Genomic DNA, 19,828 nt, shown 5'->3' with positions numbered 1-19,828 from the left:
TGTCGTAATCGTGCTCGCGTTTGTATAGCTAGTAGTGGATACCCGCCTTTACATAAACATTGGTGCCAAGTATGCAGACACACTACTCCTTTTTGTACATTTCACGAGTATTAAAAAACGCTGGGATAAAACAAAGAATTGATGGGAGGGGGTATGAAGCCTAACGGTTGTGTTGCACTGAGGATTTTACTCCAAATACTGTTTCCACCAAAATAACCATCTAATAGTAGATGTCTGCCAGCTTCTATCATGGAGTACAGGACAGGGAGATTGGATAACTACAGATGTGACCTCATACATTCTTGCCTCTCGGTGCGCCAGGTCCCGTACGACTCAGCTAGCGTCTTTTTCGCTCAGAAATGCGTCTTAGTCGCAACGTGATGCAACTAGGATGCAGCAGGAGACTGTGCTGAGTAATTTCCTATGTGACACTTGTATATAGGTGTCTGACGGAGTCTGAATCTGTACACAAAATAATACGATACAGCGGCCATGCTTTTTTCCACGCCGAGTTCCCTTGTGCTTCATATAAAGACTCAGATACACAAGTGTCGCATATCAAATGAATCCGTGTAATATACTGGAGCGTCCTAGTCGCATCACATTGTGGCCAAAAAAGGCGCCCAGCGCTAGCAATCTCGCACGGGACCTGGCAGCTCTCTCACGCCACATGGCTGTTGAGGCTACATGTATGAGGACACATGTACAATCCGGTTAAAGTTACTGACAACTCCAGCAAGAACGTAAAAAGGTTGCAAACAATTTTAATAAAGGATTCTTCTTCTTCTAGAAAGTACAGTGGCAGGAAAGCTAAGCATTGTAATGTACATGTCATCGTATGCTCAATAGCACAAAATACAGTCAAAATAAAAATATGGATAAAGAAATCCTGCAGAGCCTTTAATAGCTGAATTATTATTTTTTTTTAATATTTCAAATATCGATATCGTAAGGGTCACATGACCACCATTACTTGCTGTGACTATCAGGAATAAAAAGAGATATGGTAAGAACTTACCTTTGTTATCTCTGTTTCTACGAAGTCCATAGGGTCCACAGGTTTGACCTTGGGGGTATAGGTTGGGAACCAAATCCGGGCACCACACAGTTAAAGCTTTTAGCTCCCAGGATGCACTTGGGTCCACTCTCCCTATAACCCCTCCCCCCAGCCAGAGGCACCTCAGTTTGTAAGTAGCCAAAGGCCGGAGGAGGAGAGAAAAAGAGAGAGAAAAACTGGAACACTCAAGAACCATTCTCACAGAAAAGGAGACGGGAAACCGGTGACCAGTGACACAGCCCATATGAAGCCAGGTGCGTCAGGGCGGGCACCCTGTGGACCCTATGGACTTCGTAGAAACAGAGATAACAAAGGTAAGTTCTTACCATATCTCTTGTTTTCTACTTCAGGGTCCATAGGGGGTCCACAGGGTTGACCTTGGGGATGTCCCAAAGCAGTTCAACCAAGGATGGGGACGCTCCTGTGCTGAGAGGAGAATCCGCCGCCAAAAAGGAAGCATCCTGAGAGGCAAAGGAAACCAATGCCTAGAACCTTAAAAAAAAAGGTGTGGACAGAAGACCACGTGGCCACCTAGCAAGGCAAAACAGCCAAGGAGCTACAGCGAGCCGCCCACAAGGGTTACATGGCCCGAGAAAAAACAAGCATCAACAACAGAAAGGCCTACCCATGTGTAGGCCCCTGAAGAAGACATACGAGGCCATCCAGCCAACATTTGGCCATAGGCCGTACATCCTTTCCTGTTAAAACCAGAAATCTCAGACCACCAATAAGGAGTCCGATTTCCGTAAGAAACTTGAACGGATCACATAAACCTACAGAGGCCGGACCACAGTCAATGAGGCCACACCAGCCGAGAGGACTGGGGACTGAATGGCCGTACCATAAGTTCCAGAATAATATGGAACCTAAAAATCACTAAGAAGAAACACAGGGCGAGATCAACTCACACCCTGACATGATACCCTCCAGAAGAGGGAGCCACATGAGAACGCTCCCAATTCCGACACTCACCTGGTCGATATAAACACCCTGAGAGAAAGAGAGCGCCAAAGCAATAGACCATGTAATGGCTATCACAACCAGCGGTTCCATTGACTGTCCCCGGAGGGAACGAAGAACCACTACTAACTCCCAAGGAGCCCCTAGGGAGGATAAATGGAAGCATAATCCAGAAAAAACACTCCAAAGGATGAACTGGATACCAGAGTGGAGCAATTCCACATCTTAACCATAGTGACAGTGTAGAGATCCGCACTGTCAGGAAGGCCATGCCGAGGGTGAAACCCAAGCCAACCGGAAGGAATGCCAGAATATCTGGAAATCCTGGACACCGGAGGATCGTATCGACAGGTATGATACCATAAGAATTATGTATGCCACAGTCCGTGGCAGATGCCAGCAAAGTCTGGCCTATCTGCTCTAAACATCTCAATGAAGACAGAGCCAGGGAAGCCCTAGGACCACAGTAGGGGCGCAGTCAAAGACAAACGATCCAGGTCTAGGGAAAAACAAGGACCCTGAGACAACAGGTCCAGATAGTGAAGCAGTAGGAACGGAGCATCGATGAGGAGACTCCGAAAATCTTAGTACCAGTGATGTCTGGGACAAACTGGAGCCACCAGAAGGAAAGCCCCTCCGTCTCTAATTAAATTTCCGAAGACCTCGAGGAAGAAGGGAGACCGGAGGACACAGGTACACAAAGTGGAAGGACCACTTCACTGACAAAGAGTCACTACTCCTAGAGCTGGACTGTAACACCAGCAATGTGTGATAGAGTCAGAAGGCCATAAGGATCAATCACCTCAGGGAGGCCCCCTCTGCTCACCAGGAGTTGAAACCTGTCTTGGAGAAGAGACTAGTCCCCGGAATGCACGTCGTGACGGCTGAGGAAGCCCGCTTCCCAACGGAGAGCTCCCGGAATGAACAGTGCAGAGTTGGCCAGGAGAAGACCCTTGGACTATGTCAGAATGTATGACATTCCTGTCATTGCCACCCAACTACCAGTGTTGCCTAGTTGGAAGCCACTGTTGTGACACTGTCGGACTGAACCTATTCCGGTTCACCGTGACATATGGGTTAGGCCAGAGTGAAGGCCCAAGACAGCCTAAAGTTCCAACAAGTTAAGTGGCAGGGCGGAAGCGACAGACGTCCAGCTGCCCCGAAACGAATGCGGACCAGACACCGTCTGTAGCAAAGAATACCCTGGACGAGATGGCCATAGCCACCCGGACAGAGACCGACTCGCCTCCAGAGAGAGCATCATCGTGCGAACAGCGATCCGATGGAAAAAACTCGATCCATCCGGAGAGGAGTCAATTATGTCAAGGCCTGGTATGTAACTGAGCACATTCCACCCTACCAAAAGGTAGACACTCTGGTAGACCGCGCATCACCAAGAGTAATGACATATGTCGACTGCGTAGACATCCGCACACTCCAAGTTGAAGAGCTGAGATCTTGTCTTACGCCAGAAAAATTCTAAGATTCTGAGAATCCAGCAGTGCTCCCAGATGAAGAATACCCTGTGAGGGATGCAGGGAGGACTTTTTCTCCGTTGACTACTTATCTGTGCCGAGAAGAAGCCACGGTTAGCCTGACCTAGCGGTAAAGTACCTCGGTGATCCTGCTAAAAGCAGGAGGCCGCCCAGATAAAGGAGCATTCGGATACACTGAACAGGTGAACTGTCAGAAAATCCATAAAGCTTGTAAACCCCGGTGGAGTTGAGGACAGTCCCAACAGGCAGAGCCCGAAACTTGCAAATGTTGCTGTGGCACAGCAAACCAGAACCCATGCTGATGATAGGGCTCTGTATGTACCCGCAGGTACGTATCCTGAATACTCAGATATACCATAAAATCCCCAGGTTCCAAATGTCGGATGATGGAGCATGAAGGATTCCACCTGAGTCCAGGCACCCTTGGAATCTGATTCAGGGATTTGAGACAGAGTATAGGCAAATGAGGACCAGTCGGTCACTGCCCCAGAAAGAAAGTAGAACAACCAGTCCCTCGCTGAGATAGTGAGGCTGGCCGAAATAGCTCTGTTTACCGCCAAGACTGTATAGCTTTCTGGGAATGTAAGGCCCTGATCGTCTGAAGAAGGGCCCGTGGAACAACGCCTGTGAGGAGGCCGCCTGAGCAATGAGAGGCCGTTGAGAATCAGTACCTCACTCTGGAATTCCCCAGACGTTGACCTGTCCCGTCAGGCTGAAGGTTTATCCTCAGGCGTAGAAGCAGGGTCGTCCGTAAGTCCAGGACTGCTCGGTACTGGATATGGTGGCCCCCGTGGAGGCCGACAGCCTAGGAAAAAACCGGCCTTTAGGCTGACCCTGAGGTCAAAAAGACTTAACAGAGTTAGTCCGAATGTAGTGGGAGTAGCTAAAGACAGTATCTCTCCATTAGTGATACTGCCAATCTTGTCAAGGTCAGGACCAAACAAGATCTTCCCCATGGAAGGAGTCTGCACCTCTGCTTTCCCATAACGTAGCCATAGGGTATTGCGGCGGATACAGTCGCAGCCGAAACCCTGAAAGTTAGAAGACCGGCATCCCATGTATGTAATCCCACACGACCACTGCATATTTTATGTGAGCAGCAAAAGACATTTGAACCCCAGACGTGTTGGAGGGGAAAAATGTTACAAAAGCATCACCATGCGATGGCCATGGTAGGACGGGCAACAGGCCCTGAAAACGAGTACATTGATTTCAGGCAAAGCTACCACCTACGGATCCGTAAAATCCGTCCAGGCTGGGATGGGAGGCGTATTAATGCCTGTAATCTGATGATGAACATACAAATCCACCCCAGAAGGAGATTCCATTACTTGTGAGGACCCTCAGGGAATGGGAAACAGGAGGCCTTTGTGACTCCTCGTATCTGGCGACAGCCAGATCCACCCGCTGGGCAGAAACGGGAAATGTATGATACAGGTGCAGGATCGACATTCTCTATATCCAGAATGAACCTGGCTACCAACCCCAAAGCAGGGATAATAATACTTGAAATCGGCTCCCCCCATGTGAGAGGGAAAGAGCCGAATACACCATCCAGTTCACGGCAGAGCCACTGGGCAGTAACCACAGGGCGTATATCACGCCATTTAGTATTTCGTAGAAAACGACATCCACCAGGGTGGCCTTTGTGGTAATCCCTGCAAGGGGAATGACAGACCGATGTGGTAACGGAGGAAATTCATGTACTGTGAAAAACCCCGGCAGGGAGCGATAGTCTGTGACACAGGGGTAAACTGCAAGAAATTGCGAGATACCCCGAGTTGAAAAGGGCAGTATGGTGAAGTAACTCCAAGCGAGTGACGACAATGGGGCCCGCCCGGCGATCCTCAAAGGAGAGGATCCTGAGAAATAAACCACCCTTTAAGGGGGTCGTGCAAGGGGCCCGGCACCAGATGGTGCACGCATACATAAACCTTTCTGAGTTAAAATCCTCCACACTAATTCCTGCAGGCTATGACTTGCAGGATAGCAATAATGGGTGCAGTATCGTGTGCAATCTCCTGGTCAGATAATATCTTGACGGAAATATTAAGCAGCGCCATACCGGTCCTGACTAACGCTAAAAGTAGCTGCAGGGACCCATTATCAGCATATGCAACACACAGTTCCATCTAAAATATGGCAACGTGCAGCACACAACAGTATGTGACAAACCTCACAAATATTAACAAGTATATATATGTGAGGTCTCAGAACCACCCCAGGTACACCTGTATTAGGGCAGATAAAGAAAAGGGATAGATATACACTGACAGGTGAGAGAAAAAGCAGACAGTCAGCACTAGCATAAGTCAGATACAATGCAGATGCCAGACTGTAGTATTGAAAGGCGCGCTGAGCTGAGGGGAGGAGCCGCTAGACAGGGAAGGCTTCCTCCCCTGGCTAGCAATTAACCCCCCGGGATGCCGGCTCCCGCTGCCGCTATAATCCCTGGTGGGCTGTGGATACGCAGGGTATGCCTCCATGGAGGGGGAGCCCGCCGCCACCGCTAACGCCTCCGGTCTGTCCCCAGAGACCGGAGGCATAAGGCTGCATGTACACGCGGGTCACCGCAAGCGGTGACCACGCGACTTACCTGTCCCCGTCGATCCGGCAGCAGCCCAGGGAGTCCTCCAGAGCCCGGCTAGTACAGACTCTGGGGTCCTGCTGCGATCCCCAGATCTGTACTGGCGTCGCAGCGCCGGCGGGGTGTAGGAGCGGCAGCTTAGACGTCCATTTGACAGTCTGATGCTGCCGCTCTGAAGAGTAGTAAAAAAATAATAAAATAAAACTCTTTAAAATAAATTATAAGCTTAGGGGCTGCTAAGCAGCCCCCCTGCAGTAACGGTGACCCGACTCCAGCCGGGCACCAACTTAAACTGAGGTGCCTCTGGCTGGGGGGAGGGGTTATAGGGAGAGTGGACCCAAGTGCATCCTGGGAGCTAAAAGCTTTAACTGCGTGGTGCCCGGATTTGGTTCCCAACCTATACCCCCAAGGTCAACCCTGTGGACCCCCTATGGACCCTGAAGTAGAAAAGTGATTTCAAGGACCTTGTTCACTGAGATGACCTTTATGCAACAATGACCCTGGTCATAGAGAAGGTTCCCAATAATACGCGCTACTAATACCTTTAATAAAATTGTAAGATAAAAACCTCATCTGTAAAGCTGCTGACTCCATCATCCAGACCTCATTACATTATGTGCAACAGCACTGTGTGTAAAGTCCCAGAAAGCCCCAACCTTACATATGGTGGGAACCGCTGACATAAAACAGGGCACACGGTGAGGCATCAGGGGTAAGTCCCTCGCTACAACCTTCTGCTGAGCTCATGGGATCAAAATCAACTTGAAAACTCATTCACACAACACTAAAGGCCCCTACACACTAGGCGATTTTATTAACGATTTGGCCCATTCCGATGCATCGGAACGACAAATCGTTAAAATCGTCCAGTGTGTATGCACTACATCGTGTAGTACGCGTTCCCGTGGGTTTGTTAGCCAAGTAGCCTGATCTTTCGTACAAGCAGGAAGATCAGGCGATGCGGCTGGCGATCCCATGCAGCGAAGGGCTGGCATATTGGGCGGTCGGGTACCGGTTCGCCCAGTGTGTACGGACCGCTCGATATGTTGGCCCGTCAGTGCTGGGGTCGTGAGTCACGTCGCTTGGTACACAGTCGTTTAGTGTGTAGTCAGCTTAACATTACTCAGACATGGACTGCTTATCTAAGAGGCTTCCATCATTCCCCAATTTACTGACAACAAAAACTAAAGATAAAAAAAATCAGAACAACTTTTCTAAGCTGTAAAGAATAGTGATAGAACATTGCTGCTCTTCCCAATCTGGCCCGCCATGTGTCACCTTATCACACCCAGTTAATGTAAAGTGCATGTTACCTCGCTCCCTAGGAAGGAGAGACATCACTATAGCACTTTGTATCTTCATCATGTCACTGCACCCTGGTGTAATGACAGCCTGCACTACTGCCAACATCGGTACAACTCACAAAGTAGCTGCCATCGCTGTGCGTAGGCATAGGGAACTCCTTTATAACATGGCAGAAAACAAAAAAATGTTCCTACAATGCAATAGCCTTCCAAGTGTATGCTCCTCCGGTAGTCTGGCAGAATAGTACTGTAAGAGATCCCCCAGCAGTAATACACCAGAGCGCACCACCCAGGTCAGTGTAATGTCACTACGGATACTATATACAGCATGCTGCAGGGGGAGAACAGAAGGATGACAGTCCCCATTGCTTGCTGTCAGCAGGCTGGAAGCGGCTGATGGAGGTAGACAAACCTTGGAAAATGATATTGTTAGTACAACAGGAGGTAAAAAACTGAAGCACAGAAAGGGATATACAGGTTGAGTCTCCCGTATCCAAAATGTTTGGGACCAGGGGTATTTTGGATATCGGAATATTCCGTATTTTGGAATATTTGCATAAAATAATGAAATATCTTGGGAATGGGACCCCAATATACACACAGAATGCATGTATGTGTTATATACACCTTATACACACAGCCTGAAGGTAATGTTATACAATATTTTTAATAATTTGTGCCTTAGACAAATTTTGTGTACATTAAACCATCAAAAATCAAAAGGTTTCGTTATCTCAGTCATGCCAAAATAATTCCGTATTTCGGAATATTTGGATATGGGAGACTCAACCTGTATATATATCAGCATGAGGTGTACAGATATAGAGCAAGGTAGAGAGGAGAAGTGAGGGAGACAGCTGGACCATGCCTATAGTGGAACATAAAAGGTAGATGCATTGTGTTAGGATTAAATGATGTCAGGAAGAAATAAAAAACATGTCAGGAGTGGTCAAATTATTGTACATTTCATGAGCTGTCTCCAGCCAGACTGGTTCTTTATTTAGTCAGGAATGAGGTGCACCCAGAAAGATAAATTGGTAAGGAAAACATTTAAAAAGGCGCTACCCAACTCATTGTCTTTGTCTAAAGGTGCGTACACGCTAGACGACTCGCAAAAGATGCGAGGTCGTCAAAGATTTCCGTTAAACTCCCCGGGCAACTGTCCAATCTGACAAAGCAATCTGACCAACGACCTTGATATTGAGATTGGCAGATCTTGCCTGCTGTAGGTAAGGTCTGAAGATGCGATGTATGACCCTGCGGGGACAACGGCATCGTGAGTGGGTACTCACGATTTGGACATATTTTACACAATTTGGCGCTCCCAAGCGTCGAAATCGGCCAAAATATCGTCTAGCGTGTACGCACCTTAACCTTGTTTCAGATGAACAGACATTCGGCTACAGAGCAAATGCAGCAGACGCGACGAACTAAACCACTTTCTGAAAAAGATTTCTAGAACACTGAAATGTTTTATGTTCTTCTTTTGCAATCTCCTAGGTAACAAATCTTTATTACAGATTGCAGGATACAGCAATATGCTTACGACCACCAACACTGTCCATTAAAACATGAGCTCCGGATTGTGGGATAAGAATTTGCCCATACCGTTAGACAAAACTGCATTAAGTCATGGTTAGAATGTGCAGCGCTTCTAACCTTCAAGTTAATATTTTTTAGTTAATCTGTGAAGAAACATTAAAGTTAAGTAGATGTTATAGTCTAAAATAAAAGAAAGAAAAAAAATCACATCGAAGGAATCAATATGAACATTAAAGAAGATGGTACAATTATTGCTCTGTGGTCCTAATTCAGATTTGGGAATACAGTAAGAGACCAGGTAACTGTGTACCTGGATAATACTATGCTGCACTGGGGCAGATGTACACTGTGCAGAGATTTAGACTTGGTGGAGAGGTGTCCAAATTCAAGTATAAATTGCAGAGTAAACATAAAGCTGTCCAGCATGTGGGCTACATGCAATAGTAGCCAGTATGTACCCCACATGCAACAATAATACATGTATTTGCACCCCTTGTATTGCAGCATGATTTGTCCAGGTGCAATATGTCCTCTTCTTGCTCACAGACTCAGGCCCTGTATGTGGAACATACAACTGTATTGCTGTGCGTGGGGGAAGGCTGAAGGGTTGTAATGAGAGGTCCGATTCAGAAATGGATTTAGGCTGCAGCCGCTACTGCAAATTTATGCCAATGCTGCGGCAGATGGGCTACCCACTGAGACGCCCACCGGTTGCACCGGTAATCCGCTATGGTTGCTTAAAGTTGCGCCATCGAGCAGACATCCACACTATCGGACATTAGAGCAAGCCTAATCGCTGCTCAGAATGCCCAATGGTACCTGGCCACCGGCGCCAGTGAAACTGCGTCTTTCAACGCAGTTCCTGACACCGGCACGCCCGCCAGAACACCGGCCAATGAAAGTCACCCTCCAGTCACTGCCTACTCTACTTTTTCTTTCTTTAGTGCAAACTGTTATTTTAAGGAAATGTAATAATTACCGCCCCTCCCCCAAACCACCCACACAAACACACATACAAGCGGTTTACACTCATAAATTGTGTACAAATATTTTAGGGGCGACCCCTAAATGCGTTCCTGTGAAATGGAGGAGTTTTCAATAAACAGCAGATTAGGACGTGAAGTTCAACATAAGAAAAGAGATTGTTATGGAGAGGAAAGGAGGACAGATGACATGGAGGAAAGCCAAGGGGCTCAGTGTCAGGAGGAAAACTGTGCTTTGTCGCACGACATCTACAGAAGAGAGTAAATAAAAGAAGTTAGTGTTCCCATCCGGCAGCGCTCCATGAGGGGAGCAGGCCCGGCTGTGTTACACGTCATTACCTCAGTGTGGAAATGCTGGAGAGACTACATGTAGTGACACTGTCAAAGTCACTGCTGGCGATGGAGTTGAGGGGAGAACCGAGCATGTCATCCTGAGAACTGAAAACAAGAATATGGAAATAGCATGAAGTACGGGGGACACGGACACGAGAAGTACAGCGATAACAGACTCATCTTCAATGACAACCAAGGGGACGGTGTGGAACAGAACACTTACTTCCTGCGCGCTGTCTGCACAGAGTTCTCCCACCGTGAGGAGAATCGCACTGACCCTGGCAACCTCAGCGTTAATGACCTCATGGCGCCAATAAGGCTTGTTACAGTCCGTCTCTTTATATATTGGCTACGTACCCGTATGTATGAACAGTACTGCGCTACCATTTGTCTTATGTATGCTGGCAAGAACACACACATGGCGGAATTCAACTCTCTCCAGCCCCTATCGCGCCCGACGGAGCTATTCTATTCTTGCTCCTGTCGAGCGCGATCAGCTGCCAAGTGCTACACTTCAGCTCACAGCCCCTGGGGGATGAGAGCTGAAATGTGCCAAAAGTGACATGTTTGGGCGCCCAAACAACACTTTTCGCGATCGCATCCAGCACTTTGGTCGGGTTTAGCGGATTTACGCGGCTAAACCTGACCTCTATGGGCGCGATCAGCGTGAAATTCTGGCACAATTGAATAGCGGCCCGCGATCTCCTGTCACTTTAGACGGGAGATGCGGGCCGCGAAATCAATTGAATTACGCCCACAGTGTCAGTTTTTGTGACTATATAGGCACATACACAACCTGTACATACATACACGTACATATACAAACACACAAAATGCTAACAATATAAATCGGAATTAAAAAGCCTTACTTGGAGGATAAAAACAGAAAGTATAGCTGCAATAATTATATATAAGACCTATATATCAAGCCCCTTTATACTTAAATAATGCAGAACCTGCAATAACAATATCGGAGACACCTCCAGCATATGGCTAATTAGTGCTGCAGCCTCCATAATTGTCAATGGGGACTACGGCTGGCCCCTATTAAGTAGCGTTTCGAAGCTTGGTCCTATTGGCCATCACATCGTCGGATGTCATTAGCCGCTCTGTACCTATGGAGGCATACTTGCAGAGGAGGGAGGCTCTGTCCTCCCCCATTGTGTTTTCCTGAAATGGCGCCCGCACACGTGCGCAGTGTCAGAAAAGACAGTGACGTCACAACGACAAAATCACCGCCAAGATCTTCGCTGAGCCCGCCTTTCAGCAAAGCTGCTGTCCCGGCAAGAGATCTTTGCTAAATAGCCCTGAAAGCCGTTCATATTCGCAGTGAAATAGGGCATTAGCGGCATTCCTTGTGCTAAAGATGTGCCGGTCTAAGGGGCATAGGTATCAAAGCTTGATGTGAGATAAAACTGCGAAATATATATCATCAACCAATCAGCTCCAAACTATCATTTCTTAAACACAGCCTGCAAAATGTAAGTTAGAAGCCGATTGGTTGGTGATATACATCTCACAATTTTATCTCACATCAAGCTTTGATACATATGCCCCGAATTCTTATTTTGTGTAAATTCAGACAATGTACGGAATTGTAAGCGATTCGGTAGTTTGTTCAAAAACTGTACCAAGAACCTCACTTGAGTATAGTAGTGTTATCAGTGTGTATAACACCCATTTACCTACTGTACTTATTTTTACGTATATGATTGCTTTGTATTCTGTAGCCATAGCATTGCTGGCTGCCTACACAAAACAGACGGATGCGTCGGAGCATAGCCGCTTTTGCAGTAAAGTCCTTTATTTATTAACATTTATAAAGCGCTGACATACTCAGTGATTTACAAAAATATATATTAACTAGGGAAATCATAATTTATTACGGGACACAAGTTAACACTCACTTTCCTGCTGACCTATATGGGGTGCGCGAAAACACCGGCGAAGATACAGACCATAGAGCGCCTTCAACCGACCTTCCCAAAAGAACTGCGCTCTAAACCGAATTCCTCTGTAAGTCGCAACAAAGGTCCTGCGATATAAATTCACAATTGTCGTCCTCATGCTAATTCGAATCTGCGCAATTTTCTAATAGCAAGCGCATTCGAAAAAAAAAAAAAAAATACAATCTGCCTTTGCCTGGGAAAATAAATGGTCTCCTCAGGACACAAGTCACCAGCTAGGTTGTCCTAGAGGGGATCGGTTCTAATCCCGATGCTGGAAGACCGGCAGTTCTAATCCCGACAGGTATTTTACTATTCACTAACCTAACCACCCCCCTCTAACCCTGACCCTCCCTTAGGGGTGCCTAACCCTAACCTCCCCCCATGTGCCTAACCCTAACCCCCCTTCACTGCAGCCTAAACCTAATTCTCCCGGGGGGGGTGCCTAACCCCAAGTCCCCCCCCTCCGGGCGCCAGACACCTTCGATCATGGGAGTAAATAAATATTTAATATAACATCATTTTAATGGGGGGCCCTTAGTTCATGGGCTCTGATGAACTAATCAATATGGGGCGTATCTATGACTATATATATTTGTAATAATAATATATTAATTGTGTTTGGTTCTCTATTCAGTTTTCTTTCACGATTTGTTTATTTACAGTTATTTCACTTTGTTTATTAGTTTAATCACACATGAGCTTTTACACTGAATAGTAATTTATGAATGTATTTATTAATTAATTTTTTTTTATTTTTTTTTTACACATTCTCACATTGTATATGATGTAAACTTAGAAATAATATTTCACTGAATTACACTGGGGTTAATTACATTATAAATATCTGCTTTTTAGCACCTGAGGCAATAGGAGTAATTACACAATGAACTAACCCTTTTTTCCTATTTATATATTTTTTCACTCTTCTCTTTTTTTTCTCCACATGAGATATGACTAAATAGGGGTATAATAATAAGCACCAACATCCACTTGTACCAATACTAGGATGACAGTGGACAATAATGACTATGAGAAATGTATTAGTAAAATCGATTTAGGAATGACTAATATGATACATCAACTAATTCCACATTGTTAATCATTGTGATCTATTTTATGATCATGCAATATCAATTCGTTGAATGTTATCACTTATGATAAATGATAACTGTCTGCTATAAAAAGCTATAGAAATGAAGGATCAACTGATATATGAACTGATGCAGGGGAAATATCATAAAAATGTTAAGGACTTCAACGTAATAATATATAGTGGACTCTCTCTTATCTGTAACTAAAACAAAACTGATATCTTAATGAGGGGTCCCCAACATATAAATTCTGAGGAACAAATCAATACAAAATTTATTTTTGATTGGGTACGTCCATAATAATAATACAGCAGGAAATAAACACTATTTGTATTTGGGTCTTTAAATAGTTTACACACATACACTTATTCTTTAGAGTAGGAATAACCTACATGAATATTAATATAATAAATCACATATATAGTATTATTTTTTTATCATATTAACAATCTATATGAAGGAAACTTAGTGATAATTAATTAATCACACCAATGTCACGTTAATCACTTAATAATTAGTGTAATTTTGATATTTTAGATAATATGAATTATTAAATATAAAAAGATATCTCCTTTTATTTTATTTTTTCTCTTTTTCCATTTTCTCGTGTATATATTAGGTATGGTTAAATAGGGATATACTAATCAATAATAGTATTTATTATTTCTATTAATACAAATTTTTTTCTAATATATTTTTTCTAATATTATGACTGTTCAGATTTATGCATATGGGTAACAAAAATTATAATAATTAATTATATTAGGAATTTGACCAAGAGGGTACTCTGACTGGTCTTCAACTTTAACTATCGTGATCTATTTTAGGATAATGATAGACCAATCCACTAAAAGTAGCAAAGCAGTAGAATCTTAGAAACATGTGCTTGCCGGACCAAGTGGCTGCTCGACAAAGCTGGTTTAAAGAAACCCCACGAGCAGCCGCCAAGAAGGTCCTACCGAGCGTGTGGAATGCACTTAAATGGAAGCCAGTGGTTGTCTGGAAGCCACCACATAAGTCTGTCTGATAGTCAGAAGTATCCATCTGGAAATAGTTTGTATGGAAGACGGCCAACCCGGTCGGGCCAAATCAAACCGAACAAACAAAACATCTGATTTACGGAGTGAAGCAGTCCTGTCTACATAAATCCAGAGCGCTCTGACTATGTCTAAGGATTTAGAAGCTGGAGACTCATCCTTAAACACAGGGGCCACAATTGGTTGATTTATATGAAAGGCAGATACTACTTTTGGAAGGAATTTTGTGTGCGTAATTCCGCCCTATCTTCGTGGAAAATGAGATAAGGAGGGCGGCATGGTAAAGCACCCAGTTCAGACACACGCCTTGCTGAGACAAGTGCCAAAAGGAGAACAACCTTCCAAGTTAAGTACTTTATCTCCACCCTCTGTAACGGCTCGAAGGTTTCAGACGGCAGAAAAGCCAATACCATTGGTATTGGTGCCGTAGTAGACACAAAAGGAGGTTGAAGCCTGACTACTCCTTGTAGAAAGTATGGACATCCGGCAATAAGGCCAATTTCCTCTGAAAGAAAATGGATAATGTGGATATCTGTACCTTTATGGAACCCAGACGAAGACCTGCTGTTAAGCCAGCCTGAAGGAAAAGAAGGAGACGTGATACATACCTTGAATACTGATGGAGGTGAATTACGTTGTTCACACCAAGTGACATACGCTTTCCATATTCGATAGTAATGTTGAGACGTAACCTCCTTGCGAGCCCTAATCATGGTAGAAATTACACTTGATGGGATTCCCTTCTTTCTGAGAACGGCCCTTTCAGTAGCCATGCCGTCAAACGAAGCCGCCTTAAGTCCTGATAAATAAACGGCCCCTGAAGAAGGAGGTCATCTTGTAGAGGAAGCGGCCATGGCTCGTCTACCAACAGATTCCTTATCTGCGAGTACCACGCTCGTCTGGGCCAATCTGGTGCTGTGAATAGCACCAGATTGGCCCAGCAAGGAATTAGCGGGAAAGGAGGAATAAGTATACGTAGTGGAACCTCCATGGTGTTGTCAGTGCATCCACTGCTGCTGCCTGTGGGTCCCTGGTCCGGGAACAGTAAATTGGTCATTTGTGGTTCATCCTCGATGCCATGAGATCGGCCTGTGGACGACCCCACCTGAGAGTTAGTTGGTGAAATACCTGAGGATTGAGCAACAATTCCCCCGGATGAATGTCCTGCCGACTGAGATAATCGGCCTCCCAGTTTTCCACTCCTGGGATGAAGATAGCAGAGATCACCACTGCGAATTCTCTGCCCAAAGCAGGATTCTGCTTACTATCCTCATGGCGGCTCTGCTTTTGGTGCCGCCTTGTCTGTTTATATAAGCGATCGCTGTGGCATTGTCCGACTGTACTCTGATTGCCTAACCCTGCAACAGAGGATGCACCAGCTGGAGAGCATAAAACATTGCTCTTAACTCTACAATATTTATGGGCAGACTTGCCTCCCTCTGAGTCCAGTGCCCCTGAAAATATTTTACTTGGGTCACTGCTCCCCACCCTCTTAGACTTGCGTCTGTGGTGAGGAGAATCCAATCCCATCCCATACTGCGAACCGTCGTCCTGTCAGCAGGTGCGAGGGATTCAACCACCAAATGAGATGTTCGCCTCTGGGGAGACAAGAGGACACGCTGGTGGAGAAAGAGGTGGGATCCTGACCACTGGGAAAGGTCCAACTGAAAGGGGCGGGCATGAAATCTTGCATATTGAATCGCCTTCATCTTCTCTAACAGGCGGATACAGAGATGCACTGACACTATGCGATGCCGCAAAATCAGGCGCACCATGTTTTAAATGGAGGAGACTTTTTCCTGGGACAGAAATACCTTTTGTTCCACTGTGTCCAATATCATGCCCAGGAATAGCAGACATTGTGTCGGAGTCAGGGAGGATTTTTGGAAATTTAGGATCCACCCATGTTGCAAGAGAATATTCTGTGTTAATTGAATGTCTATTAACAATCGAGCTACTGACGGGGTCTTGATCAGGTGGTCGTCTAGGTATGGGACAATGACTACCCCCTGAAGCCGCAGCAGGGCCGTCATGACGGCCATGACCTTTGTGAACACTCTTGGTGCCGACGAAAGATCGAAAGGTAGGGCCTGAAATTGCAAATGCGAGTCTAGGACCGCAAATCGAAGAAATGCCTGATGAGGAGGCCAGATGATGTGGAGATAGGCATCCTTTATGTCTAGGGACACAAGAAACTCGTCTTTCTCGAGTCCTGCTATAACAGATTGGAGAGACTCCATCTTGAACTTGAAGGTTCAAAGATAAGGGTTTAGATCCCTGAGACTGAGAATGGGTCTCATTGAGCCTTCCGGCTTGGGCACCACAAACAAGCTGGAATAAAAACCTTGACCTCTCTGATGGGTCGGAACATTCACTACCACCTGGGACAATAACAGCTTCTGCTTTGCTTCTAGAATAACCACTCGCTTTTCTGATGCCAGAGAAGTCCAACTTCAGACCGTGGGTAATGATGTCCCTGACCCAGGCGTCCTGGCAAGACTTGTGCCACACTTCCCTGAAGTGTAGAAGTCGAGCTCCCACCCTGTGATCCCCCAACTGAGAAGGGAGAGAGTCATGCGGAGGGTTTTGCTGTTGCCTTGTCCTGCTGGGACCCGGCTGTAGAGGAAGTCGCAGTTCTTCCGCGGGAGAAGGCCAGAGCTCCTCTGGAGCATCCTCTAAACCTACTTGGGGCACGAAAGGACCGAAAGGAGGGTCCTGCTGTAGGTCATCTAGGGGGAGGAGTCGCTGATGGTAGGTAAGTGGATTTCCCACCTGTTGCCTGTGAGATCGACTTATCTAACTCCGTCCCAAAAAGAACGTACCCGGTAAAAGGAAGAGCTGCTACTGCTCTCTTGGACTCTGCACCTGCGTGCCATTGACGCAACCAAAGGGCTCTTCTGGCTGATATAGCTAAAGCCGAAGATCTAGCAGAAAGACCACATATATCCTTAGAAGCTTCCCCAAGGAATGCGGCTGATTCTGCAATCTGTTCGGCCAGCTGAATAAGATCTTCAGTCTGCATTCCGGTCCAGAGACCTTCTGCAAGCTGTGTAGCCCAGGCTTCGACAGCCTTATTTACCAAACAGCTAACCAGTGCTGGATGCAGTGATACTCCTGCCACTGTATATATGGATTTTAGCGTTTTTTCCATCTTTCTGTCGGAGGACTCAGGCACAGGAAGCACAGTCTTTTTAGAAAGACGGGATACTGAGGGGTCTACTGTTGGGGGAGTTTCGCATAATTTCCTACTATCTGGTGGAAATGGATAACATGATAAAAGTTTCTTAGAATTTGGGAACTTATTATCAGGGTGTTTCCACGCTGAGGTTAGGATATCATCCAACTCATCTGAAGCTGGGAAAGTGACAGCCTGTCTAGATCTCTTACCAAAAATAGACGGTTTAGAAGTCACCTCTGAGTCTTCTATATGTAAGGCCTGGCGTACTGCAGTGATTAATGCATCTACGCCCTGAGATATAGGTTCTGATTCATCAGGAAACTGAACCTCTTCTTGAACCTCGCCCTCTTCAGGCTCCCGCGCCTCCTCGTCATCCAAATCAACCCAATGAAAGGGATTCTGGATAAGTCTCTTATTAGGGACATTATATGACGAGGTAAGCAGGAGGGACCTGGGACATAACTTTAGTAAGTCCCTCCACAGATTTGGCTAAAGAACGTGCCCAATCTGGTTCAGGTGATCTCTGTCTGATCACCTCCCCGTCTCTGTGAGCTGCTTCAAGCTCATAAGACAGTCTTGACATAACAGATGTTATTTGATCAGACCATAATGGTTGGGATGGTATGTCAGCAACCTGAGGCTGAGACACACACTTGTCACACAGCAGAGAAGAGTTAGACTGTTCTTGTGTGAACTTCTCTGCACATTTCTTGCAGGCGAATTATTTTTGTGCAGCCTTAGATCCCTTGGAAGCCATGCTGCAGCACTCTGTCACACACACCACACACACAATAGGTGAAAGGACAGATACAAAGACCACACAGTAGAAAAAGGGGGGGCAGAGAGGGAGATTGCTATGCACCCTATGCAGCTCTATTAACAGAGCTACAAACAGCCTGAAAAAACACCTATTTACTGGCCTTATTGCAGCCGTTTTGTGCAGTCTCCAGGAGTAGCCCTTCTTCTAAAATGGCCCCCAGCGTCCTGTAGAAGCGCTGGGGTTGCTGGGAGGCAGGAGCATAAGTCTGACTTAGGCTCCTCCCCCTCCGCTATGGCGCCTTGTCAGCGCTAGCGGCTGCTGCTCTTACTGTGTACCCGCCTTTAGTCCTGGCTCTCCTGCTAGTCAGGAAGCCAGGACACAAGAACCTTGAAGCTGCCATTGCTGCCGGCGGCAGGTTTTAAGCTAGAGGAAAGCCCGCAACGAGCGCCGCGTGCAGCGCATCTAGTGCTCCCCAGAGACTGAGGTCTCTGTAGCTGGAGACCTCAGCGCGGACCGCAGGCAGTAGCGGTGAGGTCTCCCTGGCAACTCCAGCGGTGCAGACAGGCAGGGGCAGTGGGCTGCCTGTCTGTATCCTCATTGAATTGATTGAAGTTCTTAAAATAAAGAGTGCCTTAACAAGGATAGGTCCAGCTCCCAGGGCACAATTTTTAGACTGACCTGGGGGGGGGGGGGGTATAGAGGGGGAGGAGCTAGCCACCATTCAGTTTTTCTTTTATTAAAGGTGCCAGCTCCCGGTTAACCCACTTCTATAGCCCATTGTACTGAGGATCCAGTGTCCCCTAGTGGATGAAGGAGAAATAAGCGTTTGAACGATTACGACATAGTTATCGTTCAATCGTTCATTAAATAGTGCAGTAAAATGCCGGCAACGATCAGCGATGCACGTTCCCCGCTGGTCGTTGTTGGCATATGTCTCCGTCTGAGCATGCAGGCCAGCCTGACGAGATAGTCATGTTATGCATGTTCGGGGATGAGAATCTGAACGACATATCGCTCAGTAAGGGCCCATTATCCACTGCACAGGATGGTGAACGATTACAATGTTGTAATCGTACAGTCGTTCCACTCTCGTGTAGTGGATACGCACCTTAAGGCTTAGTACATACAGTCCGTTAGTAGCCAGAGTTCATACATGCAGGTCACAGATGCTGGAAAAACAAACAACCTATTTTGCTAGAGACAGATGTCAATGGGAGACCTTCAGATAACAGAACGAGCGGATGTCTTGGGGACAACATTCCCACCCAGCACCAGACACATTAAACTTTCCTCCTTTGCGATGAGCTTTTATGAATCCAGAGATTGTTTTCATCTGTGCCACTCGCGGTTTATGTGTTTGCTGAATAAATTGAGGAGACGGGAGATGGGGATTTATCCTGTTCTTGCCTTCAGCGAGATTCACAGCAAGGAAAATGTAACGTTGATGCAGACTTGCACCTCAATGACAAGTAATTGGCTCTAATACAGAGTGGCCTTACTGTACGGATTCTGTCTCATCTATAATCTCCTGGTCTCCTGCTTGTTTATTCA

At 46.2% G+C, this 19,828-nt stretch overlaps 1 protein-coding gene across 3 annotated transcripts in view; it reads right to left on the bottom strand.

Annotated features, from left to right (window-relative positions):
• The window catches only part of ZFYVE28 (zinc finger FYVE-type containing 28), a 201,091-nt gene that overhangs the window by 29,010 nt on the left and 152,253 nt on the right, over window positions 1-19,828 (bottom strand). The window contains exon 9 of one of the 3 annotated variants that reach the window (XM_088454967.1): window positions 10,269-10,367. The exons of the other annotated variants lie outside the window; for them this stretch is intronic. Within the exon in view, the coding sequence (XP_088311093.1) occupies window positions 10,269-10,367 (99 nt within the window). The remainder of the gene's footprint in view (window positions 1-10,268; window positions 10,368-19,828) is intronic. 3 annotated transcript variants of the gene reach the window in all.

This window comes from Taudactylus pleione, unplaced genomic scaffold (assembly GCF_031769625.1).
Source record: "Taudactylus pleione unplaced genomic scaffold, aTauple2 ptg000638l, whole genome shotgun sequence".
Taxonomy (NCBI): Eukaryota; Metazoa; Chordata; class Amphibia; order Anura; family Myobatrachidae; genus Taudactylus; species Taudactylus pleione.
This window is presented reverse-complemented; position numbering and strand designations above follow the sequence as displayed.